A 27608-nucleotide genomic window follows, 5' to 3' on the forward strand; every position below is an offset into this window, starting at 1 on the left:
GTAGTGTAGTAATACTAGTAACAACAACAACGACGAGGAGTAAACTACTAGCATTCGTCTCTGTCACCGTTGGTGTTTGCATCTGTGGATGTATCTTGATTGACGTGCTTTATGGCATGCTTGGAGCATATTCGTATCTAGTACTACTAGTAATACTACTACTACATGATGCCTTTCAAGCGCAAGAGGGCGACGGCATTGCCGAGGCCCGTGCGCTGGGTGAATTCAAGAGCTACGGATCAATATTAAAATATATATATCAGTTGTGCATCTGTCGCGAGATTCGATATGAATATGCAAAAAAAAGACAAAAAATATCAAAGTCTTATCAAATATTATATATGGACAAGATGGAAACTCCTAATAAAACTGTGGACACATAAATCTTGATCATAAATCTTGACACCATGGATAAGATGAGAGAGAGCGAGTACCGTTGTGGCGGCACAATGTAAAGAGAAATTCGCTCACGCAGCGCTTCAAGTCCGTGTTGGTGGACGTCATAAACGTACAAAGGGTCTGTTGCAAGCAGCCTTTGACCAGCGGCGGCGGACTCATGGGCAGCTCACTCAACGGCGTTGTCTGAGCTATCTCAGCTGACACAAATAAGTCCACATGTTCAAAATATCATTATCCTTGTAATGGTCTATATATATATATATATATATATAGAACTCGAACATGCCAGACATACCACTTGTGTGGTTGTTGATCTGAAAGATGGCTTGCTGGAGCAGGGAAAGGCCCTTGACGCTGTTCTTGGCCAGTTGGTGGAGGCCGATAACCACAGGCACGACCACACCCGGGTCTCTTATCATAACGTTATTGATATTGGTAAGAATTCGATGTCAAAATGCCCAAGTAGCCAATGAAATTCTCGAAGGAAGACCTTTCGACCAATCAAATTGCACGTGGGTCTATTTGCCAAACTTCTCGATTTCTCACAGTTGAACCTTTTTCTTTGACGTATATCTTACAGGAGTCACTGTGAGTATATTCAGTTCAAGTAAAACGACGACTACAGGTGGATTTGACGTCGTGCACCAAATTTAGGTTGAAAGCACCATAACTAAGTACTTGTATTGTCAAATCGATTCGAAACTGGAGCCATCGGCAGAATACTAGTAATCAAATGTCGAAAGACAATCGTTTGACTTCTTTGGCAAAACCATATATATACTGTTCGTTGTATAGTATAGTGTGTACAAGATTAAATAGGATCCAATGGATTCGAAAGGTATTTGGCCAAAAGTCCAAATTTCGGTGAATATATGCACAATATAATGACATGTAAAGGTTGAAGTGACCAACGTACTGCGTATGTTCCACGCGCACTTTCATAATCTACGACGACAAAGACCATCACATGGTTACGTCAGTCGTCGTCTTCCCCTTGGCCCTTGTTAGGTACTAAAATTTAGTACCACATACTCCAACAGCGCAATCGTATGGCCGACGCCGTCGTAACATATGAAGCGATCGACCAGCGCCGGGTGCTGCACCAGCAAGAGGACATTTGCAGCCTAAATACAACGCAAACAACAGTATAAAAATCATATATATATCACGTAAATAACAATAATAATAGTCTTACGTGCAATTTGAGCTCGAGGAGCGACTGCGAGTTGGGCAGGGCCAACACATTGCTCAGCAAAGCCATGGCGCTATTCACAGGTGTTGGCCGTGTATACTTGATATATAATCATTGTGTGCATAATGTATATATATATGCAGTGGGCTCAAATGTGAACGTTTTCTTACGGGTCGGCTATCGATTCGATGGCCGGTGGCAGGCACATGGCATTCTAGAGGATGGAATTAATATACATGAAATAGGTATAACATGCGACTCGATTACGTCCAAGCACGTGGCTAACTAGCTATATATATATATTTCAAAGTATATATATTAAAAAATATACATGTACACCAACCTGCCAGGCAGAGGCAAATACGTACAGCACCTTGAGCAGCTCGGTGGCGAGGGCGACACGATCGCCGTCGTGGGGTAACGAGTGCGGACATTGCACGCAGAAAGCCAATGTCTACATACATTCCAGACCTTAACTCACCATCGAAATATGGTGGACGCTGTCGCAGAGAGCGCCAATATTGAAGAGATAATATATAGAGAATGCCAATATTGAAGAGATAATATATTTCGTGATGGGGCGTCAGTACTACAGGTAGGATGCAAGCGTAGCCGTGCAATGTGTGCTCGACTCGTTCGATGGCGGCAGGGTGCTCGAATGTGGCCAAGAGGCACTTCCACACGAGGGTGTGCCATGCGAACGGCCGCGCCAACTACGACGCAATGGGATGATGATTGTCGATGGCTGGATGGTAAGTGTCATAGATGAACGTACGCTGGTCAAGTGGAAGAGGGTGTCGTAGGTGGTTTGAGTGGCGAGCAAGTCGGCCACAAAGGATGGTCGTTTATACACGGAATTGATGGCGCATTTGATGGCTTCACACGCGGCCGCTTCGTCCGTGGCCTGCTCGGCTACCCGAATGAATAGCTCAAACGCCTACAGAAGATTCCAATGCATGATGTAATCCGAACGTTGGAGGATTGAGACGACGACGGATGTACCTCCACGGATAAAAACACGTCGATGCTATCGCGACCTCGCATGAGGATCTTGACCACGGTTAAGCTCAGTAACGGGTCTGCATGAAAGTATCAGCATCGTCCTCCTCATCATAGTGCTGTAAGTGTGCTGCTTGCCTTCGCCAGACGTCGTTGTTTGTTTCTGTAGTTGGGACCACACGTTGGCGACAGCAACGTGCTTGACCTGTCGATCCCAGTCGAACGACGATGCACCTTGCTCCACGTGTACATCCTCGTCATGCATGACGTGACATATTGCGGGGATCACTTACCTCCATACTTGTCACTGAATGCCCGCAGAGCATTGAGCCATTCGCCTCCAGTCGCATCCCCGCGCGATAGCACGTCCAACTCGGCCATTTTTGCAGTGTACGACTGTAAAAGATCTCTCGTATCCGAATTCCGGATAAAGTACTAGGAGTGGAATTGGCGGCAGTACATTTCCGTCGCTCTCAATGGTGCTGCTGCTGGTCACTGACTGGGGTGATGATCTAATAGCACGTCATGCAAATACTGTATTGCTACTACCGGCAGATCATTGTCCCAGCGACCAGAACCAGCCCCGAGAGCTACGGAAGTCATGGCGGTACACATAACCGTGCAGGCAGAGCATTCGACACATTTTATAGACGATTGATAGCTTTGATAAAGCAGGCAACCGTACATAGCAGCATGTCGGTGGCGCCGCAAGATAAGCTAAAGCAGGCAACCGTACATAGCAGCATGTCGGTGGCGCCGCAAGACAGTTCCATGGCTGCCTTCAAAGCCAAACCGCTTGATAAAGAGGCAGGATTACACAGCATCGTAATGTCCATTGCTGCTGCCACCTTCACTCGGCTTCACTCGGCCATCGGCCCCAGATATCGGCAACTTCTTGTGGATTGCACCTGTTTTTGTCAATCCTGGTACGCGATGGATGTACGGCACGTACATACGATGTACGGCATTTTTCATCTATAAATTTGATTACGTACATTAAATGTACGTGTACTATAGTACATTGCCGTACGACATTTCTATGATTTGGCCATAATACTTGGCCACGCTTCAAATTCTTCTCGGTCCATCAGGGTCAGCATTATTCCTGCGTCGACCAAGCAAAGAGAGTCGACGGGAAGGAACAGATTAGACGAAGCAAGCATGGCGCTGCGAACGTATACGCAGCTGCAGCACAGCTCCCCCAAGCTCACGCCGTCGAAAGGCCTCGCTTGGGAGGCGGGCCACCTTTCAACGATCAATCACGTGCCAAGTCTCGTCGACAAGTGTGTGCAAGCTTTGGTCGTCGCAGATGGCTCGCCCATGCGCAAAGTCGACGCACTATTCCCGTACGTCGTCTGTATTCCCTTCATATCGAAGGGAAGGTCGTGAACTCACCTGATTTTTCGTTTCTTGATGTAGGCGTCTTCCGGAAGAACTGGCGCAATGCTTGCTGGCTGCGTTGGTGGCGCACGGCAAGGTCACGGACGATCGCCTGTCGGCGTTCCTGTCCATCTCTCGTCGCGTGATTCGTCTCGGTGGATGCGGCGGCATCCGCAAGTCCGTCCTTCGGCAGATTCCATTCCGATGTCCTCAACTGGTACCATTCTCCCCATCTTCTTCCGTCGACTCATGGCTTTCCTTCCTAGACGTACTTGGATCTGTCCAACTGCATCCAAGTGAGTAACACCGTCGTCCGCGACATCCTGCAAGGATGCACCACGCTGCAGCAACTTCGCTTGGACAACTGCCGACACATCACAGATGCGGCATTCCAGCCTGACCAGTCGCTCTTCTACCCCCTTCGCGCGTGTCTGTCCCTCCGCGTGCTGAGCTTGGCCGGCTGCTCGCAGCTCACGCACAGCCTCGTCATGTACCTACTCAAAGCGTATCGCTCCCTCGAAGAGCTCAACTTTTCCCGCTGCAAGGTATGTACATACACCGTCTTCCATGTTCACGGCATGTGCGTGCTTAGCGCATCACGAGCGAGTCTATGAAGATGCTGCTCACCTCGTCCATGCACCTCCGCCTCCGTGTGCTCAATCTGTCGTTCACGGACATCTCGGACGACGCGCTGTCAGCCGTGTCGCTGTCCCATCTTACCGACATCGACCTCGGCCAATGCAAAATCACCGACGCCGCGCTCATTTCGCTCGTGCGGCGTTGCCCCAGGTATATATATATTGTGAATTTGCTATACACTTTCAAAATTCGCGTGGTTTGTCCTATCCATATTGAAGCACGCTGGAGTTGTGATTGGTTGAATATACTGCAACAGCCAATCAAATAATCCCCTCAAAAATGGATTAGCCAATAGCGTCTCAATTCGTGATATTCGATTCGACAGGGTCTGGAATTCGTGTCGAATCCACACTATACTTCGTGTTTATTATTGATTTGGTACGAATCGTTCAGATCACGAATCGCTCCGATTGGTCACTCTCAAAATACTCTTCGCTGATTGGCTACATATTTTTGTCTTCGTTTTACTTGGTGCAATTCTATGGAATCCAGAAAGCCAATGAAAAGTCCCGATGAGAATGGTGGATCGGTTTTTTCGAATATATTCCGCCGAATTGGGAAATGTTCACCATATATTGTTTTGTCGTTTGTATATATTATGTGTGTTGGGATAGTATAATTTGTGATGTGGAAACTATTGTTTGAAACGTAATATGTATATATATATATATTGTGATTGTTTTGATGAAACTGTATTAGCTTGGAAGTGGTGCGGGTACGGTGGTGCAGTCAAGTGACCGACGCGGGGGTCACGCGACTCGTGGCCGGTTGCCCGAACCTTCGCCTCTTGGATCTAAACAACTGCGGACTTATCACGGACTTATCACTGTCGGCGTTGAAAGCATGTCCCCAACTGGAATCGTAAGAAGCACGCACCTTGAGCTTATACCTATCTTTTTATGCGTAGGTTGAATGTGGCGTGGTGTGTCAACCTTACCGACGCGGGCGTAGCTGACTTGGCCAACTCGTGCGCCTCTCTTGAGCACGTGACCTTGACCTACTGCACCCAACTTACAGACGTGTCCCTCGGCTGTCTCGTGCAGAAATGTCCGCGCCTTCAAAGCGTCCATGTGAACGGGTGCACGGGCTTCACGCCATCCGCCGTGGCCGCGCTGCCAGTGCCAGTTGTGTTGCCGCGCCCGACAGAATGAATAGCACTTGAATACTACTCAAAACTCATATTTACACCAGTGCCAGTCGTGTTGCCGTACCCGACAGAATGAATAGCACTTGAATACTACACAAAACTCATATTTAACGTGATGTACTATTAATATATGGTCCTAGGGGAGTTAATACTAGTATATGTGAACCTTCATCAGAGGTTTGTTATATGATTGGTGCTTTTCCAATTTGGGGCTCAGTGATTGGCTTAGTTTTAGGCATCATGAAATCACTCATATTCGCACATGGCACTTTACGTTACTTGAAAAAGTGTGACGTCGTTTCAAGGACAGATTGTTGGAATTTCAAAGTCCAATAGGCATGGTTGCTGTCTAGTAGTAGTACTAGTAGTAGTACTAGTACTCGTAGATCTCCAGGATTGGTTCGTTTTGATTTCGCATGGTTCAAGATACGACGGATGGGCGTTTGGAGGGGGGCTACCGCGTACTGCTACTACTAGTAGTAGTACTACTACTATTACTAGGAGGGGTTCGGGTGACGTTGCCAGACCAGTAGTAAAACGCCGTGGCGATGGCTATTGTGGCCCAGTACCACCATTTGGCATTGAGGAGCACGAGGGTACCCACAATTGTCACAAGCAAAACCCCCCGGCCCGTGTCTTTGGAGGTGTCGTCCCAAGTCGCGACCAGATCGAGGCCCACGCGCGGGGCTTGGCTCAACAAGACGTAAACAGACCCGAAGGCCGCGCCGAGCGCCGTCAGCAGCGCCAGCCCCCACGCGTTCCGCACCAGCAGCTGCAAGTCGTCGTTGGTGGACAGAATATCGTGCTTCCACCACTGGTACAACACGACCAAGCGACCGACGCCAGCACCAAGGGCGTCGTAGCCGTCGCTCAGACACAGGCGAGCCATGGCGCAGAAATCGACCCACAAGACGGCCAAGATGGCGAGGACTTGAAAGTACACGTCTTGCACAGATGCTAGGTGGCGAATCCAGTCGAGGTCGGACAGGTAGGAGCGTGCGATATGCGACAAGGGGGGAGCAGCAGTCGTCGACGGGGTGGACGGCAACGACGAGGAGGAGGAGGATGCTACTGAATCGGTCGTCGTTTCGCCATCAGCAACAAGGTGGTCATGTACCCCAAAGGCTCTCGAAGGACCTAACGCGACAGTGTCGTCAGCAGAAGAGGATGGCCGTTTTTTGGCAAAGTTGTGTTGTGTTCGGCCCACAGACGACACGTCAGAAGCAGCACCGGATGACACTTGCGAGGTCACCTTAACGTGTGGTGGTTGGCCGTCGTCCGTCGCTTGGACGGTATCAGAGGCAGCAGCCTCTTCGGTAGGTCGGGATTTCGAAGCGACATGTCTGTCTGGGACCTTCATTGTCTCGTCCTGGACGTCCAATGAATTCTCCGTGGACGCCGCGAAAGAACGCTCGTCGTCTGGCTCGGACGGGTGAACATCGCCGAACCGCCGCGCTTCAAACTCTTCCAATTCGTAAAACAACGAGTCTTCGTCATGGGATGGCCCAGGCAGGCTCTCCATGGAGCTTTCGGCGATTTCGATGGATTTGGGCAACAGGGGGTCCGGGGTGTAGGGATTGTGACGGGCGGCAACGGGGATGGTGGCGTCCTCATGGTCGGCGGCAACTGTCGATGCCAATCCACCATTGACCCTTGCCATAGACCTATCAGCGTGGACTTGGCTGGATGCATATTTGTCATTGTGTGGCGGCGGGATCACTTGAATGCCCTTGATGGTAGCTTTCGCGTCGCTCTCAAGCGGTGGGGACATGTGTGTGGCGGAGATCACTCGGACCTTTTCAACGACGGTGCTTTCATCAGTGGATGGAAGCGAAGGAGACCTCTCCGTGCCTTCGTATTCCGCAGCTACCAACGATATGACAATGATGCAGCGCATCATGGCCTTCCAAGGTCGTGGCGGCATGAGTTCTGGTCGACACCGCCAAAGATTGTGCTGTCCTTTTTATAGTGCCTAATTCGAATTCGTGAAATGAGGAAATTCGAGGTATAGGGAGGATATTTGTCAAATATAAAAAAACAATATGATGATTTATATATACAATTGTAAGGGAATTAAAACAATGAATAATAATACAACCTTGGTTGTTGTTGCCACGTTGCATACACACACCTCCGCCGCCAGGTCAAGTCCGCCGCCATTATGTTCAATCGGCTGCGCCAATATGACGTGTACACGAAGGGCGTGGACGGGATCCAAGAGAAGACGATGGGTGGAGCCATCATCACCGTGATTAGTGTGGCCATCGTCATCCTGCTCTTCCTCTCGGAGCTGGGCTTGTACACAACAACAGAAGTCGTGAACCGCATGCACGTCGACACGGTCCCGCAAGATGCTGTCATGCGCATTGAAGTGGACATTACATTTCTGCATGAGAAGTGCGCAGGTACTTATTGAATTGGCAAGACGATGAGTGTGGCGTTAATGAAGTTCTTTGGTAGATGTGGCAATGGATGCGAGCGATATCAAGGGGAACAAGGACCTGTTGTCGGACAGCAACATCGCGGCAGTGCCCGTTGTCTCGGACGAATCGGAAGGCTGCCGCTTGACGGGAACCGTGGACGTGCACAAAGTTGCGGGGGTCGTGAGCTTTGCACACGCAGGGTCGTTGAACATGTTCAGCTTCTCAGACTTCTTGGAATTCAATTCGTCCCATGTCGTGCATCGTCTGTCGTTCGGTCCTGAGATTCCAAACATGGTCAATCCACTCGAAAACGTGCACAAGACGGTCGAGAAGAACGGTCGGTACCTTCCATCGTATCTATCCTTCATCATTCGTCACCTTGTGATCGTAGTCGCGCTTTACAAGTACGGCCTGTCGATTGTGCCGACGCAACACACTCCTTTGTATGGCCCACCTGTTCAAACGTATCAGTACTCCGTTACTGAATACACGTCCGAGGTCCTACTTACCTCTCTCTTCCTTCATTCGACCTAACCTTTTGTGGGTCTAGCCAAGCGAGGAAGGTGCGCTGTCATTTCCGGGTGTGTCGTTCATGTACGAGTTTTCTCCGATCAAGGTCGAGTACGTCGAAAGCAAGCCATCGTTCCTTCAATTCGTCACCAGTACCAGCGCCATCGTCGGTATGACTCCATGATTCCCAGTGTCCTTTGGATCCTCACCTTCCACTCATGATGACAGGGGGTGTCTTCGCCGTGGCCAGAATAGTCGACAGTCTCATCTACAGCGTCTCGTCGCGCAAGATGGATTAGACCACGTACCCCCGCCTACCAAGCAAATGTCCAAATCAATTGAAAACTTTCGCGCGCGCGTTTTTTGTCATGAAATAGTGTAATATATCGACAACACTATTTCATGAATACTACACCATTTCCCGTTCAAGTTGAAACGAAGTTTCCAGTAAAAGGTGACGTAGGCCGAGCATACAAAGTTCCATACAGTATAAACACTAGTCAATATGACATAAACTTTTCAAATCAACATGAAGTCGTGAACATTCAACTTGATGTTTATTTCATATAATTTCCTCGGTTCCACGACAAAGATATTTGGCGAAGTCCAAATTTTGGGTCAGAAAACTGCAACTTTTCAGAAATATTATGACTTCGTGTGTTTGGCTACCAAATCTGACATATATATAGTGACATATTAATAATACATCGCGTTTTTACTGTTTTCGGACAGAAAAAAGGTTGAACTGCAACTGTCCAATTTTTACCTATTAAATTACATGGTATTATTCTATCGATAGTTCTCCTTCTATTAGTGTATGGCATCAATAGAGGTCACGTCCAAATATTTTGAAAATATTTTCTCACCTCCCATTTGAAAAGGGAATTCTCTGTCAGAATATTATTTGACATCAAATTTTCTGTGGCATATCCAGAATTCGGCCTCAAGGACCATATTAGCTCATGTTATTATTGTAAAGTCGATTCGAATCAGCACTAAAGTCCAAGTTTTGGGTAAAACGACAATACCTCGACAGGCGCTAAATTGAGTACTCCGTGGTAGTATTCTCCGGCCAAGGACGACAGCGTTATCACGGACAGTCCGTCGTCAAAATCATGGCTAACGTTAACTCGTACTAGTACTGTACTAACGTTAGTATAATTTACTCACATTTGTTAATGAAAATTAAGATACACATCGCCACGACCACACATCCAACACGTAGACATCGCACGTAGGCTATTTGCACAGCACTGCCGACACGAGCAGTCGGAACGAATTGTCGCCATCGTCGTCGTCCCCGTCGGCGGGCGATTTTTCATCTTCACACGCGATGCCTTGGGCCTTGGACTCGAGCAACACAGTCTCTTGCAGCCGTTCCCAAGAGTACCCACTCGGTCGCTTCTGTTCTTTCGCCTTGTTCTCCCCTGGTTCCATATCTTCGTCACCCACGGGGTGTTCTTCTTGGTTGGTGCTCTCGTCATCAGTCTTCTGGACCTTGATAGGGCTCGGGTGGTTGTTTTCATGCTGCAGCACGACCACCGTGTCGTCGCTATCCCCTCCATCTTCGACTGTGATCTTGCCCACGACGAAACGCGCTGGATCGCACTCTTTCAAATCCTTCAAGCTACGCCCCCCGTGCGCAAAACAGAACCCCCCTTTGCGCGCTGTGGTGGAGCAGCCTGGGATGATGCACCGCTTTCCCCCACCATGGGCAATGCACTTTCCCCGACTTACGGCGCTGTTGGCGCAGCTGTCCGTGTTGCACTTGCGGCCGCCCCCGTGGGCTTTGCACAACCCCATGCGCTGAGCGCTACTCCGGCAGCTGTCCACCATGCACCGCTTGCCCCCGCCGTGCGCAATGCACAGCCCACCGGTCTTGGCGCTGCTCTTGCAGTCCGCGATGCTGCAGCGCTTGCCGCCTCCGTGCGCGCGGCATAACTCGCCGCTGACGGCAGAGCTCTTGCAGCCATCCATTTTACAGCGGTGGCCGCCACCGTGGGCGATGCAATACCCGCCCTTCTTGGCCGACGAACTGCACCCTTTTTTCTGGCACCGCCCCCCGCCGCCGTGGACGTAGCACAGTCCGCGGCTCTGCGCGCTGCTCATGCATGCATCCATCTTGCATCGCCGGCCACCTCCGTGAGCGCGGCAGAGACCCGCCGACGCCACGTGCTTCTTGCACCCGTCGGCCTTGCACTTGCGCCCGCCGCCGTGCATCACACAGAGACCGCGGGATACGGCCGAGCTGACACATTGGTCCGCTTTGCACCGCCGCCCACCTCCGTGGGCCACGCATCGTCCCCCACTGACCACGTGCTTGGTGCATCCTTCGGCGCGGCAACGGGTGCCGCCGCCGTGGGCCGGACACAAGCCCCGACTGCGGGCGCTATTCTCGCATCCTCCCTCAAACGTGCACTTCTTGCCGCCTCCGTGTGCGATGCAAAAGCCACCGCCCACGGCGGAGCACTGACAGTCGTCGGCCTGACACCGCCGGCCACCGCCGTGCGCGATGCACACCCCGCCCCGCTTGGCCCCGCGCGTACAGCCCTCGACGCTGCACGACTTTCCGTTTTGAAGACTCAGCTGGTCGAGTTCAATGTCTTCTTCGTCTTCGTCGTCGTCTACGCCCATGTCGTCGTCGTCGAATTCGTTTTCGCTCGTCGAGCTATAGTAGTCGACGTCAATCTGCTCCTCGTCATCGTTCATGTCGTTATCGTCGTCCAGAGTGGCGGCGGCGGCCGCACCTTCGTCCGTGCTGCTGCTGTTGCTGCATTGACTCTTGGGGGACATTTCTAATGTCGCGGCAATAGGTTGACTTGATGGCCGCGGCGACTCGTGGGAAGAAGATTGGTTGGTCGCTTTCTTCTTTCTCGCGGGTTCCTGTGATGATGGCACCTGCTGTGGATAGCTGCGAGATGCTATGACGGTGGCAGGTGTGGTCGAAGTCCGTGGGACCGACGAAGCGATGGGCTCTCGTTTGACAGGATCGGCCATCGACGCTGTGTGTGGATACGAATCGAGATTGTAGCAATCGCAAAATGAAGCCAGCCAGGGTGTTTCGTACTCTTCCGTGGTTCTGAAAGGGCGCCACAAAAGGAAGGGGCACACCAAACCAATGTTGTTTATCTTTCGATAGAACCAACCAGTACTATTAAACGCACCAACTGGCAACGAAACCCCCGAAACCTCCCTAAGTGACACGGTATACATTCTTGCCGTCAGCGGAGTTTCATGTGACTACTTCGCTGTAGCTACGTTTAACTACCCCCGTGATAACCTTCGATCTTTTCACAGTGTTTCAATATGTAGTTCAAGGGCATGTCCCAATTTAGATCACCACTTTGGTAACACCAGAACATTACGGCGGCTTGGCAATAAACGTGGAGGCCGAGCCAAGATGGCGGCCCAGGAACTGCAGACCACACCTTACGGAAATCAATGACGAATGCTTCAAACTAACTTCGACATGAATGAGCCTGTCGTCCGTGCGTGCTACTACTGTCTATTGCCCACATGGTCATGCTCCACCTGGACGTGCGCCATGGATTTGTTCTATCGCTGAACAATATCCACAGTAACTGAGCCAACCGTCGTTCACTGATGCAGAAAGTAAGCGCTGTCTTTCGCTGCCTAGCCTTCTAACTGTAAGCAAGTGACTTGCAATAATGGAACTGTCGTTTGGTTGTATGAAATATTAAAGGTATAAGTATATTCCGACCAGCTTATTTATTCAGCGTATATTAATAGTAAATGCTAGTCAAAATAGAATTTGATTGAACACGGAATACTCGGAGTACGTTATTTGAGCGCTTTCACAACTTGAAGGAAAATGATTGGATATAAATCAACCCTCTAGACCAGTTAAACGCGAGTATTTCAAAATTTCCAATGTGGCAGTTTGAAATCACCAGCAGTGCTTTTTGCCAATTGACCAAATTCGATTGAGCATGCACACTCTAGTGGTTGTGCCTGTCCTCGTCGCTGTATGCTCTAGCATCATGTACATGGCGGCGATCACTCCATCAGGTGCGTGTGGCTGAGCATTGGATATGCATGGACATGGATGAACTTACACTCGGTTTATTACGTGAAGGGGAAGCGTGGAATGCGAACTGGATGGCCATCGCCGAGGCGGCCAACGGCAACGTGTCCTGGATGCAAGAAGGAGCACAAGAAGGGTACCAGTTCCGCCGCTTTGGTGAAAACAAGACGTTCTGTTTCTCACCTCGAGCCTCTCTCCCTTTCCGCGTGGACAGTCTGAACGAGTAGGTCTACACCACCACTGCAACCGCGAGGTTTATCATCCATGTCATTCTAGTCCACGTCAGCCATACCTGGTGCAATACCTCACTCGCTTCGAGCAAGTCAATGCTTGGTTGGCCCACGTCAGTCCCTACGTCACTCCGATGCAGGTACCGACCGACCCTCTCACGTTCTCCTCGTTGTGTCCAACCATATCCCCCTTTCTGCATACAGCACTTTCTCGGATCCATCCAGCCGCTCATGTGGGGATGGAGTGATCTTCGCGTCGCGATCAAGAGTGACTCGATGTCGCAGCTGAGCTTTTCCTACAAAACGTACTTTCTCATATTATCATCTTCCGTTGCATCTCTCTCTTTCCTTGTTAGTCCACCGTCGAATGTGTGTCACATATTGGCGCATGTTCAAAGCTCCGTGTATCCGTCCATCCGCGATGCCTTGCCCGACGTGGTGCTCTACGTGTTGAGCAAAGGCGCCGAGCTCGCCAGTACATCCTTTATCCATCTTCCTCCTTCATAACATGCTCCTTCTTTAGATCGGTACTGCGAAGGCTGCTCAAAGAACGGATGCCCCCTGGCGTGCGAAGCCTCCAACAGCCCCGCCATCTGCATGGCGACGCTGAGTCCGTACCAGTACCCGTGTGTGACGGTGGCGGGCCCCGAGACCGGCCTACTGCTCAGCCAGGCCCGCGTCGCGATCACATCCGTGTTCTATTCTGGTATGTATTTCCAATATAGACAATGATGGACTTTATGTGTATATCCAAGTATTATGGCCAATCAAGTTCAGCTATTACAAATGAGTTGGTTTGATTTGCTATTGAAATCGAATTTTAAAGTATATTGACCAATTAGAGTTGAAAATTTAGTTTTAAAATCCTGCGTTGTCTGTATTGCATTTGGTTGCTAACTTCATCTTGTTCCAACTAGACCATAATGTGTACCATATACCAGGTTTTCCGACCTATATCCGGGCTTTGGATTGGTCGAAATTCGACCGACCGTGTGATTGGATTGGCTGCGATGGTTCTCTTTCAGTCGATATTGTCCAGTTTCGAATCGATATTTTATTGACAATAAGAAACCTATCGATTGGTGTTGTATTTTACGACTAGTCGTGTCGCTGCAGTATGTGCAAAACATGGGGCTGGGCTTTGCGCTGTACTTTTTGTCCCCTCTGCTGGCCCACAGCCGCCTGTTCCACTTCGTTCTCGGCGCGGCCATCGGCATCGTGTGCTCGATTGCGTTGCTCTTGTACCAGCTGTACAAGCAGAGCCAGAGCACGCTGCGCCTCCTACCCGGCGCCAGCTTCCTCCAAAGCGCGTCCGTTCTCACCACGCTCGCGTTTCCCGTCACAGGGCTCATGCTATTGCCCACGCTCTACTCGCTCTTGCAATGGGTATATTGCATATATATATATATATATATAGACGCTCTTGCAATGGGTATATATATATATACACTGCCTGGTTTGGATGTTGTCGTCGACGCTTATAATTAGTTTATTTGCGCTCGAAGATGTCATTCGTCCCAACATTGCGTATATATAGAGAGAATACTCCATGTATATATATATATATATATATATAATACTCCATGTATATATAAAGAATACACAACATATATATATATATATATCTATCTATATATAGAATACTCAACATATATATATATGGAATACTCAATATATACATATATAATACTCCATTTATACATAAAGAATACATATATGTATATACATAATACTCCATTTATACAATACATATGTAGAATGCTCAATATATATATAGAGTATTCTATGTATGTCATGTTGTGTTTTGAGTATCCAAAGTTCGATTCATAGTTTGGTTGTTCATACTATAATGCTGCGTGGTTTGTAGGCGCTGGGGCTGCTGTTTACGTTTTGGTCGAGTGACCAAGTGTTTGGGGTGCCTCACTTGGGCAAATTTTACTTTGTTTTTTTCGGCGCCGTTGGGATGGCGTTTGTCTGGTGGTTCCAGTGGTGGGCCCCTCGTACGTTTGGCTTTGAATGGTTCTGAAGTATTATTTAAATGTTTATGATTATTATAGCCAACGCCCAGGATTACGCCACGTCATCGTTTCAACAACCCAACGACGACGACGGCGACGACGACGATGTGGTGGTGTGGCGGGACCTGCGCCGCATGGAAGCCGAAGTCCGTCTACATGTCGATATATATATTATACCATCTAGTATAACTATATAAACTGCACAATGGATGGCTAGGACCTGCGGCTACCGGATAACCAGCAGCGGCTGGCACGCACGCTGCAGCTGGTGGCGATCATGCTGCTGTTCCAAAGCACTTCGTCGACGCTCATTTCGACGGTCGTTGTGGCGGTGGCGCTGCTGTGGTCGGTACTAGAGGCATTGTACGCGCACTTGTACTTTTGGTACTGGTCCGAGGTCGGTTTGTCCATATCTGCGATACGGTATTCTTGGTTTTTTAAATATTTCATGTAGACGCCAGGGCTCCATTCGACGCTGATTTCCACCGACGAGTATGTCGCGCAAGGCAAGACGGAAACAGAAAAAGCACTGGCGGCACTGCGGCAGCACCTCAAGGACCACCCGACTGTGGCCGAGAGCGTCCGGGAAGACCACGAAGTCCGCCTGCGCCGGTTCATGCACGGCAAAGATCACATGGACGCGACTGGCAAGGCGGCCAAGAAGGATGCTTCCCAACGATCCAAAGCGGGGGCGCGGCGGTGGTGTGTCATCCAGTGAGACCGATTGTAGGGATGTGTAGCTAGGTGTGTGGACAAGTTAGTTGCATTGAAACGCGTCTAGTCTTTTGGTTTGCTGTCGTTAAGGTAGTAGTCGCCGCCGCCGCCGCCATGTGGAACCTTTATATATAAACACAAGCAACTGACCGTACATGTGATTTTGCCGGGGGTGGACTAAGTCAATTGGGCAGTTACAACGGGGTCGTGATAGCGGTTACGTTGGCAGTTACAACCAACGTGTTGGCGGAGCGATTGGTGTTGGATAGTCGGATGCCGCCGAAGAAGTATGTACAGTTGGCACACCCAAACTGATTGAATGTGAAGGAGGGTAATAACGAGAGCACTGCATGGGTAGAGCGAAGAAGAAGCCCAAGGCCGACGGCAGTGGCGAAGGTTGGTGTGTCGATGTAGAATGTGCGATGATGTGTGTGTATGGAAGTAAAGGGGTGATGTTATAGCCAACGACGTGCAGCGGCGACTGGACGAGGCCGAGGCCCAGCTGCGCGAAGAAGCCAAGCTCATCGACCGCCTGACGCGGGAGAATCAGTCCAAGCAGGAGCACATCCAGTCGATCGAGGCGGCGATGGCCAACGAGATCGAAAAGCACGACGCCATCATGCAAGTGTTCAAGGACCGAGAGTTGACGCAAAAGCAAGACGCCGAGCACTGCATTGAAGTATCGGCCAACGCCACCGAAACAAACCAAGTCGGTTGACAGGTGGTTTGTATATAGGTGCTGAATGCCAAGATATGCGACCTCCACGTACGCATCGAGTCGTGCAGTACGCTAGAGAGTGTGAACGACTCGCTACGACTGCGCGTGGACGAGCTACGTCGTCAATTGGAGGACGAGTCCAAGGTAAAAATGTGAAAAAATGAGTGAAAAAGGGGGGGGGGAGTTTGTTTGTGAGCAACTTGTAGAGCCACAACGACGAGATCCATGCGATGCGCGTCGATATGTTCAACCACAAGATGGCGTTAGAACAGGTGCCACATAACTTGTACTCGAGGAACGTTGTGACGAAATGCGTGGCTGGCGCTTGCTAGACGTTTCGAAAGTCGCTGCAGGAGCTGGACGCCCAGTATTTGAAGAAAGCGTTCAACGCGATGGCCGACGAAAGCAAAGTTGATGTGTTCGTGTGTTCGGTTTTCGTCACTTCGGTACATCGTAGAACGCGCTGGTGGCCAACGCGAAATTGAAGGACGAGTTGCAAATGCAAAGCATCGGCGTCGAGAACCTCATGCATCGATTCAAAACCCAAGCCGACCAGTACCACAAGATGGTACATATAGATATGATCGCAAGCATAGAAACCCGACCACATGGATGGGTTGTGTCTTGTGTAGAAAGTCGAGAATGAAATCCTCGAAATGGGCAGCTCGTTACGGCTCAAAGAGGTCTGTGGCATGTACCTACCTGGATCTGTGGTTTCAATGGATAGCAATAAAACTGATTGACCAAGCAAGTGCTGCTATTGTGAGGGTAGATCTCATTGCTCAAGGCATCCCAGCATGGTATCGACCGCGCCGTTCACAACATCAAAGAAGTACACATTACACTTGGGCGGCCGATATTTCTGTTCGAATCTCACAGTCATCGCACGAGTGTAGGAATTTGCTTGGAAGCAAAGTCAAGTGCAGTCGGCTACAACTAAACTTGTCGAGGTTGGTAGTCAGTCTTTCGGTTGCAAACAAAACACTGGCCATATGATTCATATGATCTTACGACGTACTCCGCTAAGAATAGCAATGTTTGGATGGTCGTAGGAACTCAAGGACGAAGCCAAAACCCTTCGAAGCTTGTACGATCAAACCCAGGTACTTTAACACTTGTAGCAGGTCTACTACCCACAAAACTCGCAAGCTTGTCTCGACGTGTTGTTTGGCTTGGCCGTCACTTGTGTGTCGTGTGTGTGTGTGGTAGAAACGATGTCAAAAGTGGAAATCGCGGTACATGGCCCTCGCATCATCCAACCAGCAACTACAGCAGCAGCAACAACACCAACGTGGCGTTACGTACGTGCTCGACGCAGTTCGTTGGTAGCTCACAACAACTAGGCAACGCACCGACGAAGAAGACGAGGAAGCGGGCGACCCATTCCACCACCATGCAAATTTCCACTCCACGAGGGGATCCCTCGAAGCAGGTGCTCTGAAACGACGTTCGAAACTGCATGGCGACGGGTTTGTGGCCCCGCCGGCCATGCAAGGAATCGACCCCAAGGAACTGTGGAGCGCCAGCTTTGCGCAGGATCATGATGACGCGTGTTCAAACCGATCTGCCACGGCCCCGCTACGACCAACCAAATACGACGTCAACGTGCCACTAAAAGCAATCAAGCCCGAGCCAGCCATCCACACGCTTGTGAAACTGAAAAAGTCCCACTCGCAAACGACGATTTCGAGGCGACCTGCGACCACCATGCGATGATGGGCTGTGTTTAGCACTCAGTGCCCGGGAACGAATTGACTGAATGCGTCCTCCGTTCAACCCTTTAGTTGCAGTAATAATTAGGGCTACACATTGCTATCATATATTCACTCGTAAGGCATCCTTGGCACCATTTAGCACTGGAATATAACTGGGGTCGTACTCGAGTCCTCTTGACAAAACCTCTATCTAAATCCAGGATGTCCTCGATGCGAACGACGTCGGCGTGGCAACGCAAAACGCATCCATTCTCGGCACTCCTCGCAGGTATAAGTACATACAGTAGTAAGTACATGTAGTAAGTACTACATAGCGTTGTCACAACTGCCACCAGAAGCAACTCTGCACAGTTTCAGACAGCTGCGGACGGCGAAGTTTTTGTTCATGGGGTCAGGTTAAGATATAAATACAATAGTATGCTTGGACGTTGGTATTGATGAAACTTCCAGACGAAGCGTTGTTGCGCGGTCGCAGCAAGGCGCCTCTCGACGACGTCGAGGTGCTGTACCTGTCAGGGTGTGCCCTGGACGGTCTCGCCAACCTGGACGCGTGCGTCCGCCTGCACTCACTCCACGTCGCCCACAACCGCCTCGTCGACATCGCCGGCCTTCGATCCCTTCGCACGCTGTGGCATATCAACCTCAGCTACAACCCGCGGCTGCACGACCTCTCCCCTCTCGCCGATTTTCCCGCCCTCGGTTTCCTCTCCCTCGAACATGGCACGTTCACATTCGACGACGTGGCAGTGCTACGAGATATGCACATCGCAGACCTCCGTCTCCGCGGCAATCCCGCGCTCATGTTAGTCGTGGGTCAAGACGCCGACAAGGACGTGAGCACGTACCGGTTAAAAACGGTGGCATTGTTGCCGAATGTGTGGGCGCTGGACGGCCACTACATCACGACGGACCACCGGCTAGTGGCGTTGGATACGTTTGGCGAGTTTGAGTACGCGACGACTCAAGGCCGCACCGACAGGTACGGGTCAACCGCGATGACGTGGCAACTGCTGCTGCCTCCATCCAACCCCCTCGCCGACCATCTCGTGCATCTGGTCAAACATGAGCCGACGTCCCATCGCATTCTAAGGGAATCCTACCGACTCAAAGCGTTGCTCCACATGTACAACCACTTGTCCACCCACGCGAACGCACATTTGTACTTGGCGCCAAAGTCCTCGGCCGCTGCCGGTGGTTCAAAGCCGTGGCCGGTGGTGCCCGCCGACGACATCCTTCGCATGCCCCCCCGCGCGCGCCTCAACTTGGCCATTCTCCTCGCCGCAACCCTCGACTTTCCGTCACTTCCGCCTTTTCTGCTCCTGGAGGCCACCACCATCAACCTCGTCGGCCACTTGGACCCGGCAAACATCCGCGCCATCCTTGACGCGCCGCCCTACGTCGCGACCGCGCTGCTCTTTTGCCTCGGCGAGCAAGGCCTCAAAGACAACTTGTCGCTTCCCGAGAACGACCGCAAGCTCTGGTCCAGCCTCCCCGTCGTCTTGTCGACGTTTGTGGACGCCAAGTCCATAGACTTCATGGACCCCATCACCGACGACCAGACCCAGCTGTTCACTCGACGGTGTTGTTATGCCGTGATCCTGCTGTCGCGGGCCCCTTCCTTTCCCACCCACGGTGTCGACACGAGCTCGTCCGTCGCGTCCGCCGTCGCCACCTCGCTGCAGCCCTTGCTGGACAAGGCCAAGATGCGTGTGCAGGACCTCTTCCCCGACGCCGCGGGTGGCATGTCGGCATGGATTGGGAGCCAGAAACGACTGGACGGCATTCGTTCTGGCCATCCGGGGCAATTGCCGTGGAATAAACCGAGCAACGACCGTAGCAACGGCAGCATCAAGTACCCCCGACCATGGGTGACGCCAGCAATTGCTGCAAACCACGACAGCAACGAGGACGAGCCAGGGAATCTCAACCCCCTCGAGCCACAACAAGTCCCCTCCGAGCCAACGAGGACGCTTTTGCCCACTGCAAACTCCATGAACTTGCACTCTCGGTCATCCCCCCAGCTGCTCCATGATGCTTCCTCCGTGAAACGAGCCAAGTTGCATCGAGATGCACATGGATATCACAAGGAAGGGGTGCCAAGGGCATTTGGGGTGCCAAATATGGACTTGTCGGCACAGGATGTGATCGCCGCCACCGCCGCCGTCTCCATGGGCAGTCCGTCGCTTCACCGGTCAGCCTCGAAACCCGTCGAGTTGTTTGCGACGAACGCGACGTGGAATGCCAATTACGTGCTCGCGCCACCCGCGCTGGTGCACGCGCAGAATGTATGGATGGACAAGAATCAGCAACAAACGGATGGATGGAGTCGCATGGGGGACCTGCCAACGTATTCGATCGATGCGACGACGCATTTGGTTGCGCAGTCGAGACCACTGGGCCCGACGCGGGCGAGAGCGGTTATGCATGTCACGACGAGTCATGTGCGCAAGGAATCCATTATGGTTGAGAACGAAGAAGACGGAAACCAACCACACGACGAAGCGCAGCAAGTACGACATGACAACGATGGACAAATGATGCAACTGCTGCAAAGGGACCTGGCGTTGCTCCTCGGCAAAGCACCTGCGACGACGGACGATGCCCCATCGCAGTCGTGCTTTATGACCCAGAGCAGTTCCCATCCAAAGCTGTTGCCGTCGACAACGCGGAACCAAGAAATATCCTCGACAATATCCCAACCACGTGTGTCGCCCTTCCAGTTGGACATGGCCCCTGTGACCACCGCTACCGCCACCAAGCCTGTGAAGAAAGCCGGCTTCAAGACATGGTAGGACACTAGCCATTCACACAGGAATCTGGCCGTTCATCTGTGTGTGTGTGTCCTATCCTAGGCATGCCGTGCCAGCCAAGTCGCAACTCATCATCTCGAGCCCATCCTCCCACCCGCCCCCCATCATGCCGACGAACATGCGTGGCAAGAAGTCTCCTTCTCTCCAGAAGAGCTTCACGACCGACGTCGCGTCGTATGCCGCGCTTCCGTCGCTTCCGTCGTCGCCGTCGTCGTCAAAGACCGTGCGCTCGGCCTTGCTACCTCGTAGTGCGAGTTTGCCCGTTTTATAACGAAAACGTCCGCTGATTGGTCTATTTTAGTCGCACATCTGTAATCCACCAATCATCGTCAAGTTGAAGTTGGTTTCGTATGATAAAATAACAGCCGTCGCAGTTCACCATCTTTGGACTTTTTGCGTTTCTTCTGCAGCCATTTTCGAATTTCCCATGAGCCTGCACATCGACACCGACGACTCGATCCCCCGCGTCCGCTGGAACGAAAACGACCACCGATTCCACTACACGGTCCCCGTGGCAGAGCAGCCGGGCAAGGAAGGCTACGTCATCCTCCACGAAGTTGGGCCGAACGAAAGGTCCGTCCGTGTGCATCCATTCCCGATCCTCTTGATGGTATGGTGTGTTGATGGTGGTTGTATGTTTAGCGGCGCATTGTTGTCACCCAAGGACAAATCCCGCCTGACCGACATGAAAACGGCCAACGATCTCATCCACGACTTGGAAGTGGCCAAGAAGTATCGCGACACGATCAAGTTCTTGGAGCACAGTACGACAACAATTCTATTCGCATCGCCTCTCCCCCCTTTTTGTTGCTGTTTCTTATACCGACGGTAGAACGGTCAAACCACAAGAGCAACAAGGAATTGTACGACGAACGCGCGACGAGCCAAGGCGACGTCGTGACGAACCAAGCGTTGGTGCATGAGAAGAAGCCTCTCGCCAAGCAAGTCGTGTCCAAGGCACAGCCCCACGTGACACATCAACGTCAACTCAAGCAACCCGCCAAAAAGAGCTTTTAATCCAACTTTCCAACTTACGACATCGCTACGACCTTGTTACCTTGTCCTTGTCGTTGTACCTTGTGTTTTGCCATGGTGCCCAATGCGCTTCTGGACTCGTTGCATTCGCAGGTTGTTCCATTTAGCGCACCTCCGCCTACCAGCCGCTCATTTCAACGATCGCACGACGAGAGTCCTTATTGATCAACTATTATGAGCGAGAATTCTGTTATATTGACCGCAAGTTCTAATTTTTCCGCCGCAATTTTTCAAATCGTGACGCGAGTTCGTCAAAATCGGGCACGTCGTTGGTGGCGGGTGCCGAGTCGTTGACGGGTGGCGCGGCGGCGGCAGCAGGAGGCGGGGCATACGCGTCCACCGTCTTGGGCGGCGCTACACATCGTTCATCAGGATAAGTCAAACGCTGATCAAAGACATGTCCTAGAGTTGGCATACCGGAGGGAGGCTGGATGTACGCGGGAGACGAATGAGGCACCGTCGGAAACGCGGTTGGCACGCGCCCTGGCGGCGGCGCCTACATTGACATGTAAACTCTTAAAAAAGACCTTGAAGACGCGGACGCTACTGTACCTCGGCGTAAATGGCGGCGAAATCGGGACCGGACACGCCAGCCTGGCCGATGGAGGTGCCGGTGGGGGCCGCCATGGGCGCGAGGGGGTCAACGATCTGGCTCTCGTCCGGCACCCACGCCACGTTGTGCTGCTTTGCGATCTCCTTCAAGTAGTTGATCACGAGGTATGCATTGGGCGGCTAAGAGGTCACCTCATCATGCAAATGCACTTCGTGGACGGAAGTTCGGATCGACGTTGGTGGATACCTGGACGCTAAGCTTGTGGATCACGCGCTCGTTGACACACCCGTCGACGTTGCGCATGGCAGCGGCGGTGAAGTCCTGGCCATACTTCTTCGTCAACTGGTTCTTGACCTGTAGAAATGACATGCGGGAAAGAGCACGGAAATGAGAGTTGAAGAGTATGTGGATGCAGGGATGCGCGAGATGGGAAAGAAAGGTACGATACCTCCGACAGCTCTGGGATCTCGGTGCGCGTGGCCGCCCATATCAGCGTGCACACGGCTTCCCGCATGTCGTACGGGCACTCGCGCTCCGACTTGATGAGCGGCGTGCGCTCGGAGATCAACTCGCACAGCAACTCGATAATCTCGTATGCTTCAATGACAAAGTCCTCCCGAATCAACCCTTCCACCTAATGCATGCATGTCAATCCACATGCATGGCGATGGGTGATGTGCAGACGCACACGAATGCGGGCCTTCTCCTCCTTGCCGTCGGCCAGTAACTTGGCCACTTCCTTCCGCTGCGCCTTTGACGTGATGGCTTTCTTGTTCTTCACGATTCCGATGCGGTGCACCGCCATCTTGAGGCTGGGCTTGAGCTTGTTCACGTTGAATCCAAACATCGTCCTTCCGACGTCCAAGAAAGCCAAATGAAATGCCGCCGAGAATGAGGGAGTAAGAATGCTGGCTTACCAACACTCTGATACCCGAAAACCCAAATACCCGGTGTCACCATTTTAGACTTGCGTTTTGTATTGAACATTGGAGTCTCTACGATTGACTGTATCGTTGTGTCACACTGGTGACTCGACAGAAATAATATTATACTTCGAAGTAATATTCAATGGATCAAATATCAATTCGTGTCCAGGTTGCTCCATGCCAAGAAGCGGTAGACTAACAGTACAGTACACGTTGCTGCCTGTAGTGGCGAAATGAAATGTGCTAGATTACGTATACTGTAGCTAGCCAGGAGTTCGATTCATGTTTAGCAATGTCCAGTCAGTAACTATTTATACTAGTATCGTTGTTAAATATATTACTTCTTCCTGATTGGCTCCAAGGTTTCATTTGCGTGGTTCTGATTGGTTGATAATTTTACGTCAATTGCATTTTCTATGGGTGGTTGCGGGCGGGGGAATATCTTGAGATTTGTATGGACTGCCCGTGGCAGCAGCCAACCCGACTTGCCATCATGGCCGACCATGTCGCGAATTTGAAAGCCGCGATCTTCGCCAACCTGAATGGACTCGATGGGCAGATGCTGCAGTTCGAGGTCAAGGCGAATCCAGTGCTAAAGAAGTCCGAGTGCTGGCGGAAGTTTGGACACGTGCATGCGTTGCAGGGGGGGCTGGTGCAGCTCGAGGACACGTCCTTCGTCGCGTGCTTTGCGTGCCACACCGTGTACACGTTCAAGAGCAAGAACGGTACGTCTACGATCATGGGACACAAGTGCCCGCACGAGCGTGCCACCTCGGACAACAACGACGGTGGCAAGAAGGATCCGCCGACACTGCGCAAGCCAAAGAACCCCGAGCTGGACACGTTGAAGCGCGAGATCACAAAGGCGCTGGTCGACATGGACGTGGAGAAAGGATTCACGCTACACTCGAACCCAGTGGCCACCAAGTCCGACTGCTGGAAGCGCTTCGGTCACGTGTATCAGCATGGCGCGCCGTTCGAAGCGTTCGAGTCAACGTACGTCGCGTGCTTTCACTGCAAGGTTGTGTACCAGTACAAGGTCCGCAACGGCACGTCCACGATGACGACGCATGCATGCGCCACGGCGTCATCACCCTCTTCGTTTGGAGGACACCATCCCATGCTTGTGGACACGACACCACGGAAACCAACAACCCACCATGCGAATCCAGGAATGAAACGATCTGCGACAGAGTACCTCCACGGGGGCCCCAACTCCACCATCGCTTCTTCCCAACCACATCACAACTCGAAGCGAGTGTTTCATGGCACGTCGAGTAGCCCAGACAGCGACGTGACGTCGTCGCAGCTGTTTCTAACCAACTACCACCACCACCACCACGCTGTCACATCGTCCTCCTCGTCGATGCATCCCACCATGTTACCCCCAAAGAAGGCCATGGACATGCTCAAACAGTCCATCACCGCCAGTCTTCTGGCAGCCGCGGCAGATGGATCTCCATCGTCGCCGTACGATTTGCGGCCCAACGTGGGCGACAGCAAGGCCGAGTGCTGGAGTCGGTTTGGGTTCGTGTACCGGCACAACACGCTCTTGATGGAAGGAGGGGCTTACCTCGTCGGATGCTATGAGTGCAAAGCCGTGTACATGTTCAAGACCAAGAACGGTACGTCGTCGCTGCTCAGTCATGTATGTGCGATGCGGAAAGCGCTCGACGTGGCCAAAGCCAGAGTCAGCGCGGACCTGCTGCATCTGGTCACCCACGACATCCTTCCCGTGGACGTCGTGGACGGCGCCGGCTTTCGGCGGTTGTGCCACACGTTGATGCAAGTCGGCGCCCGCCATCCATCGTCCATATCCCAGTGGACAATGCCAGATACCCACCAAGTGCAAGCACAACTCGCCCGGCGGTTTGCGGTGGCCAAAGCGGCGTTAGCAGACCGACTCGTTCACGAACATGTTGCGGTGACATGCACCCACTGGCGGGCCGCCGCCGTCGTCCATGATGGTACGCCGCCGCGTTCTCATGTCCCGCAATACAAGAACAAGCTCATGGTCGCGCTATCCATCCACTTTATCGATGCCGACTTTGTCTTGCACCACCGTCTCTTGGACGTACACGAGGACGCACCACATGGAGCGACTTCTACTAGTACTACTACTGATACTAGTACTACTAGTACTACAGGTGATGGTCCAGGAAAAGCCGCCATTGTCGCCGCCGCCCATGAGTCGGTCAAGAACGTTCCGTTGGCGACCAAGACTCTACAGTCGTTGGCCCAACAGTCGCTGGCTGACGTAGGCCAACCTACGGCTGTGCTCGTAGTCGAGCAACTACTTGACCCACAAGACAAGGCCGAAACGAACCTGCTACCGTATCAAACGTTTGCATCGGTGGAATTAGACGCGATTCTGTGCGATTTGGTGGAAGGTGTTGGGGATCCGGTCCTCGCGGCGGCTGTCGACCTCATGGGGGCGATGACGTGGCAAGCGCTCGTGCGTGCGTTAGAAGCGCTCCGAACGCAGTGGGACCAATCTCCAACCACGTCGGACAAGACGGGGCGTGTTCGGCAGTGGCTGGCGTTTTGCACCCCGTTCGGAACAGCGATGGAAACGTTTCAAACGACGGAACCCACACAACCCACGGTGCACACGGTGTGTTATTGGCGGCATGTGCTGCGCCAGCACTGCCGCCGACAGTGTGCCGATGCGGCGGTCTCCAAAGGACAAGAAGACGCGAATGAAGAAGAGGAGGACGCGGCGGTGGTGGGCGCGGTAAAGGCGGCCGCACTGCGTCGGTTGCAGCAGTGGACGCTCTCCCCCACACAAATTCTGGCAGCGTTACTCGACCCACGACAGCGAAAACGGGTGATCAAGTTTGGTGTGTCTGTGGACGAGATCACTTTGGCAAAGGATACGCTGCGGTTGCAATTGATCGAGTTGGCACCATTGGTCAAGCTCAAAGCCAGTAATATATCGTATCAGTCGGAGAAGACCCCCATGATGGCGGCGTCCATTCTGTCCATGTATGGCGGCGACTCGGACGACGAAGAGGAGGTTGTTGTTGTGGGTGATGATAATGCAGGTGGTGGCGAGCCCAACGACAGCGTGTCCATCGCCGATCGCGTCGAGTGTGAAATGACCAAGTACTTTGACGGGTCCAATGCTACTATTGCGCCCGTGACCCCAGACAAGGCGACAAGTCACGACGCCGCCAACCCCCTCGGGTGGTGGAGGCGGCAGGCCCCGCGGTACCCGTTGCTGTCCCGCGCCGCCCGCTCCGTCCTCTGTGTACCCGCCGCCCCCAAGCAGATACACCCCATGGTTCAGAAGCATCGGCACTTGTTGTCGACCCACGCCCGGGAAATTCTGTTTATCCAGGCCAACCAAGACCTGCTCGGACTGGCGGCATCGCCTCTAAACGACGGATGTATCATCTAATACTAGTACTATCATATACCATCTTACACCAATGCCTTCCCCACAGGCTGGACTATAAGCCCTTTCATCCTGACATACATAGTAGTGTCGGCTGTATTGTGAGGTATACATTGTACAGGGTTTTCTTGGTTACTGTATGTAGCGATGCCTACTGGCAGCGTGTGAAAGGGGGAACCAACCATGCTCCAGCACGGTGTTGACATGGAAATGTACTTCTCGGTAGGACGCATACATGTATGTATGTAGTTAGTTATCTTGGATTGTTCATATAACAGTACGGACATTTGAAAAGGTACGTGGCAGCACCGTTGGTGTTGTTTAGACGGAATTGCTCCTTCCAACTCGTAAGTCTGGGAGCTTCGTCGGCGATTTGGTGGAGCTTTTCGCTTCATGGTGAAACGGTGTGCATACTATAGTACTGTATCTGATCTAGAGCCACCGACAGCCGAGAACCCTCCTGAGGTACACCCCCCCCAATTCATGTTTCACGGTGCTCAATACATGACTGCAGTACCTTAATTTTGGCTACCCCTGCTTCGAACAACATTTCTTGACCAAGTGACCTAAAATATAGCTTTCTATGTTCACCTTTCTGTTGCATGTTCGAAAGGAACTCTGGTGTGTAACCCATGACTTGGTTGATTCGTTGGTTTGGTCTCTCGTGGTATTGCATTATGCTGATATTGGATTGTCTTATATCGTAGGCGTCAGGGCTGCCAGACTCTGCGATGCACGACACGTTTCCTCAAGTGGTC

General features: G+C 51.8%; 11 protein-coding genes across 25 annotated transcripts; 6 read left to right on the forward strand and 5 right to left on the reverse strand.

Annotated features, from left to right (window-relative positions):
* Positions 1–35: 35 nt before the first annotated feature.
* On the reverse strand, positions 36–3210 carry H257_12446 (hypothetical protein). Of its 7 annotated transcripts, XM_009839648.1 has the most exons (13): positions 2884–3210; positions 2729–2824; positions 2594–2670; positions 2367–2528; positions 2185–2304; positions 1935–2045; positions 1762–1805; positions 1595–1664; positions 1425–1523; positions 1316–1344; positions 695–810; positions 435–596; positions 42–232 (listed from the first exon to the last, which is right to left on the reverse strand). In XM_009839648.1, the coding sequence occupies exons 1-13, from the start codon at positions 2969–2971 to the stop codon at positions 162–164; spliced, it is 1245 nt and encodes a 414-aa protein (XP_009837950.1). In that variant the 5' UTR covers positions 2972–3210; the 3' UTR covers positions 42–161. The 7 variants fall into 7 exon arrangements, with proteins under 7 accessions (XP_009837949.1, XP_009837946.1, XP_009837945.1 ...); XM_009839647.1 differs by having other exon boundaries at positions 36–232; positions 1432–1523; positions 1935–2304; XM_009839649.1 differs by lacking the exon at positions 42–232 and having other exon boundaries at positions 338–596.
* Positions 3211–3655: 445 nt separating this feature from the next.
* H257_12447 (hypothetical protein) lies at positions 3656–5842 on the forward strand. Of its 3 annotated transcripts, XM_009839650.1 has the most exons (6): positions 3656–3936; positions 4010–4187; positions 4237–4515; positions 4563–4759; positions 5309–5470; positions 5517–5842. In XM_009839650.1, exons 1-6 carry the CDS (start codon positions 3752–3754, stop codon positions 5758–5760), a joined length of 1245 nt encoding a protein of 414 aa, XP_009837952.1. In that variant the 5' UTR covers positions 3656–3751; the 3' UTR covers positions 5761–5842. The 3 variants fall into 3 exon arrangements, with proteins under 3 accessions (XP_009837952.1, XP_009837954.1, XP_009837953.1); XM_009839652.1 differs by having other exon boundaries at positions 4563–5470; XM_009839651.1 differs by having other exon boundaries at positions 5309–5842.
* Positions 5843–6229: 387 nt separating this feature from the next.
* Positions 6230–7728, reverse strand: H257_12448 (hypothetical protein; the record flags this gene model as incomplete). The annotated part of the gene is made up of 1 exon (XM_009839653.1): positions 6230–7728. A coding segment is annotated over exon 1 (1449 nt), but the record flags the coding sequence as incomplete, so codon positions are not given.
* A 126-nt stretch (positions 7729–7854) lies between these two features.
* On the forward strand, positions 7855–9114 carry H257_12449. Of its 2 annotated transcripts, XM_009839655.1 has the most exons (5): positions 7855–8161; positions 8217–8516; positions 8571–8677; positions 8730–8859; positions 8918–9114. In XM_009839655.1, the coding sequence occupies exons 1-5, from the start codon at positions 7918–7920 to the stop codon at positions 8986–8988; spliced, it is 852 nt and encodes a 283-aa protein (XP_009837957.1). In that variant the 5' UTR covers positions 7855–7917; the 3' UTR covers positions 8989–9114. The 2 variants fall into 2 exon arrangements, with proteins under 2 accessions (XP_009837957.1, XP_009837956.1); XM_009839654.1 differs by having other exon boundaries at positions 8217–8677.
* Positions 9115–9828: 714 nt separating this feature from the next.
* On the reverse strand, positions 9829–11798 carry H257_12450 (hypothetical protein). The gene has a single exon (XM_009839656.1). The coding sequence runs from the start codon at positions 11684–11686 to the stop codon at positions 9929–9931; it is 1758 nt and encodes a 585-aa protein (XP_009837958.1). The 5' UTR covers positions 11687–11798; the 3' UTR covers positions 9829–9928.
* An 816-nt stretch (positions 11799–12614) lies between these two features.
* On the forward strand, positions 12615–15846 carry H257_12451 (hypothetical protein). 3 transcript variants are annotated; one of them, XM_009839657.1, is made up of 11 exons: positions 12615–12718; positions 12786–12957; positions 13011–13104; positions 13169–13269; positions 13321–13439; positions 13488–13670; positions 14067–14350; positions 14832–14964; positions 15022–15128; positions 15200–15379; positions 15437–15846. In XM_009839657.1, exons 1-11 carry the CDS (start codon positions 12640–12642, stop codon positions 15698–15700), a joined length of 1716 nt encoding a protein of 571 aa, XP_009837959.1. In that variant the 5' UTR covers positions 12615–12639; the 3' UTR covers positions 15701–15846. The 3 variants fall into 3 exon arrangements, with proteins under 3 accessions (XP_009837959.1, XP_009837961.1, XP_009837960.1); XM_009839659.1 differs by having other exon boundaries at positions 15022–15379; XM_009839658.1 differs by having other exon boundaries at positions 15200–15846.
* Positions 15847–15938: 92 nt separating this feature from the next.
* H257_12452 (hypothetical protein) lies at positions 15939–18298 on the forward strand. Of its 4 annotated transcripts, none has more exons than XM_009839663.1 (13): positions 15939–15983; positions 16055–16092; positions 16158–16375; positions 16433–16558; positions 16621–16686; positions 16747–16824; positions 16872–16982; positions 17047–17097; positions 17187–17246; positions 17311–17364; positions 17447–17517; positions 17624–17715; positions 17758–18298. In XM_009839663.1, the coding sequence occupies exons 1-13, from the start codon at positions 15970–15972 to the stop codon at positions 17853–17855; spliced, it is 1077 nt and encodes a 358-aa protein (XP_009837965.1). In that variant the 5' UTR covers positions 15939–15969; the 3' UTR covers positions 17856–18298. The 4 variants fall into 4 exon arrangements, with proteins under 4 accessions (XP_009837965.1, XP_009837963.1, XP_009837962.1 ...); XM_009839661.1 differs by having other exon boundaries at positions 17467–17517; XM_009839660.1 differs by having other exon boundaries at positions 16172–16375.
* A 169-nt stretch (positions 18299–18467) lies between these two features.
* On the forward strand, positions 18468–21320 carry H257_12453 (hypothetical protein). Its single transcript, XM_009839664.1, has 2 exons — positions 18468–20917; positions 20982–21320. Exons 1-2 carry the CDS (start codon positions 18567–18569, stop codon positions 21208–21210), a joined length of 2580 nt encoding a protein of 859 aa, XP_009837966.1. The 5' UTR covers positions 18468–18566; the 3' UTR covers positions 21211–21320.
* A 41-nt stretch (positions 21321–21361) lies between these two features.
* H257_12454 (hypothetical protein) lies at positions 21362–22179 on the forward strand. Its single transcript, XM_009839665.1, has 3 exons — positions 21362–21512; positions 21582–21703; positions 21772–22179. The coding sequence occupies exons 1-3, from the start codon at positions 21367–21369 to the stop codon at positions 21954–21956; spliced, it is 453 nt and encodes a 150-aa protein (XP_009837967.1). The 5' UTR covers positions 21362–21366; the 3' UTR covers positions 21957–22179.
* H257_12455 (hypothetical protein) lies at positions 22107–23417 on the reverse strand. The gene is made up of 6 exons (XM_009839666.1): positions 23216–23417; positions 22976–23161; positions 22774–22881; positions 22527–22706; positions 22392–22470; positions 22107–22328 (listed from the first exon to the last, which is right to left on the reverse strand). Exons 1-6 carry the CDS (start codon positions 23372–23374, stop codon positions 22183–22185), a joined length of 858 nt encoding a protein of 285 aa, XP_009837968.1. The 5' UTR covers positions 23375–23417; the 3' UTR covers positions 22107–22182.
* A 713-nt stretch (positions 23418–24130) lies between these two features.
* Positions 24131–26879, reverse strand: H257_12456 (hypothetical protein). Its single transcript, XM_009839667.1, has 2 exons — positions 25780–26879; positions 24131–25726 (listed from the first exon to the last, which is right to left on the reverse strand). Exon 1 carries the CDS (start codon positions 26746–26748, stop codon positions 26254–26256), a length of 495 nt encoding a protein of 164 aa, XP_009837969.1. The 5' UTR covers positions 26749–26879; the 3' UTR covers positions 24131–25726; positions 25780–26253.
* Between the last annotated feature and the right edge of the window lie 729 nt (positions 26880–27608).

The sequence above is a fragment of the Aphanomyces astaci genome, assembly GCF_000520075.1.
Source record: "Aphanomyces astaci strain APO3 unplaced genomic scaffold supercont1.40, whole genome shotgun sequence".
NCBI lineage: Eukaryota > Oomycota > Saprolegniomycetes > Saprolegniales > Verrucalvaceae > Aphanomyces > Aphanomyces astaci.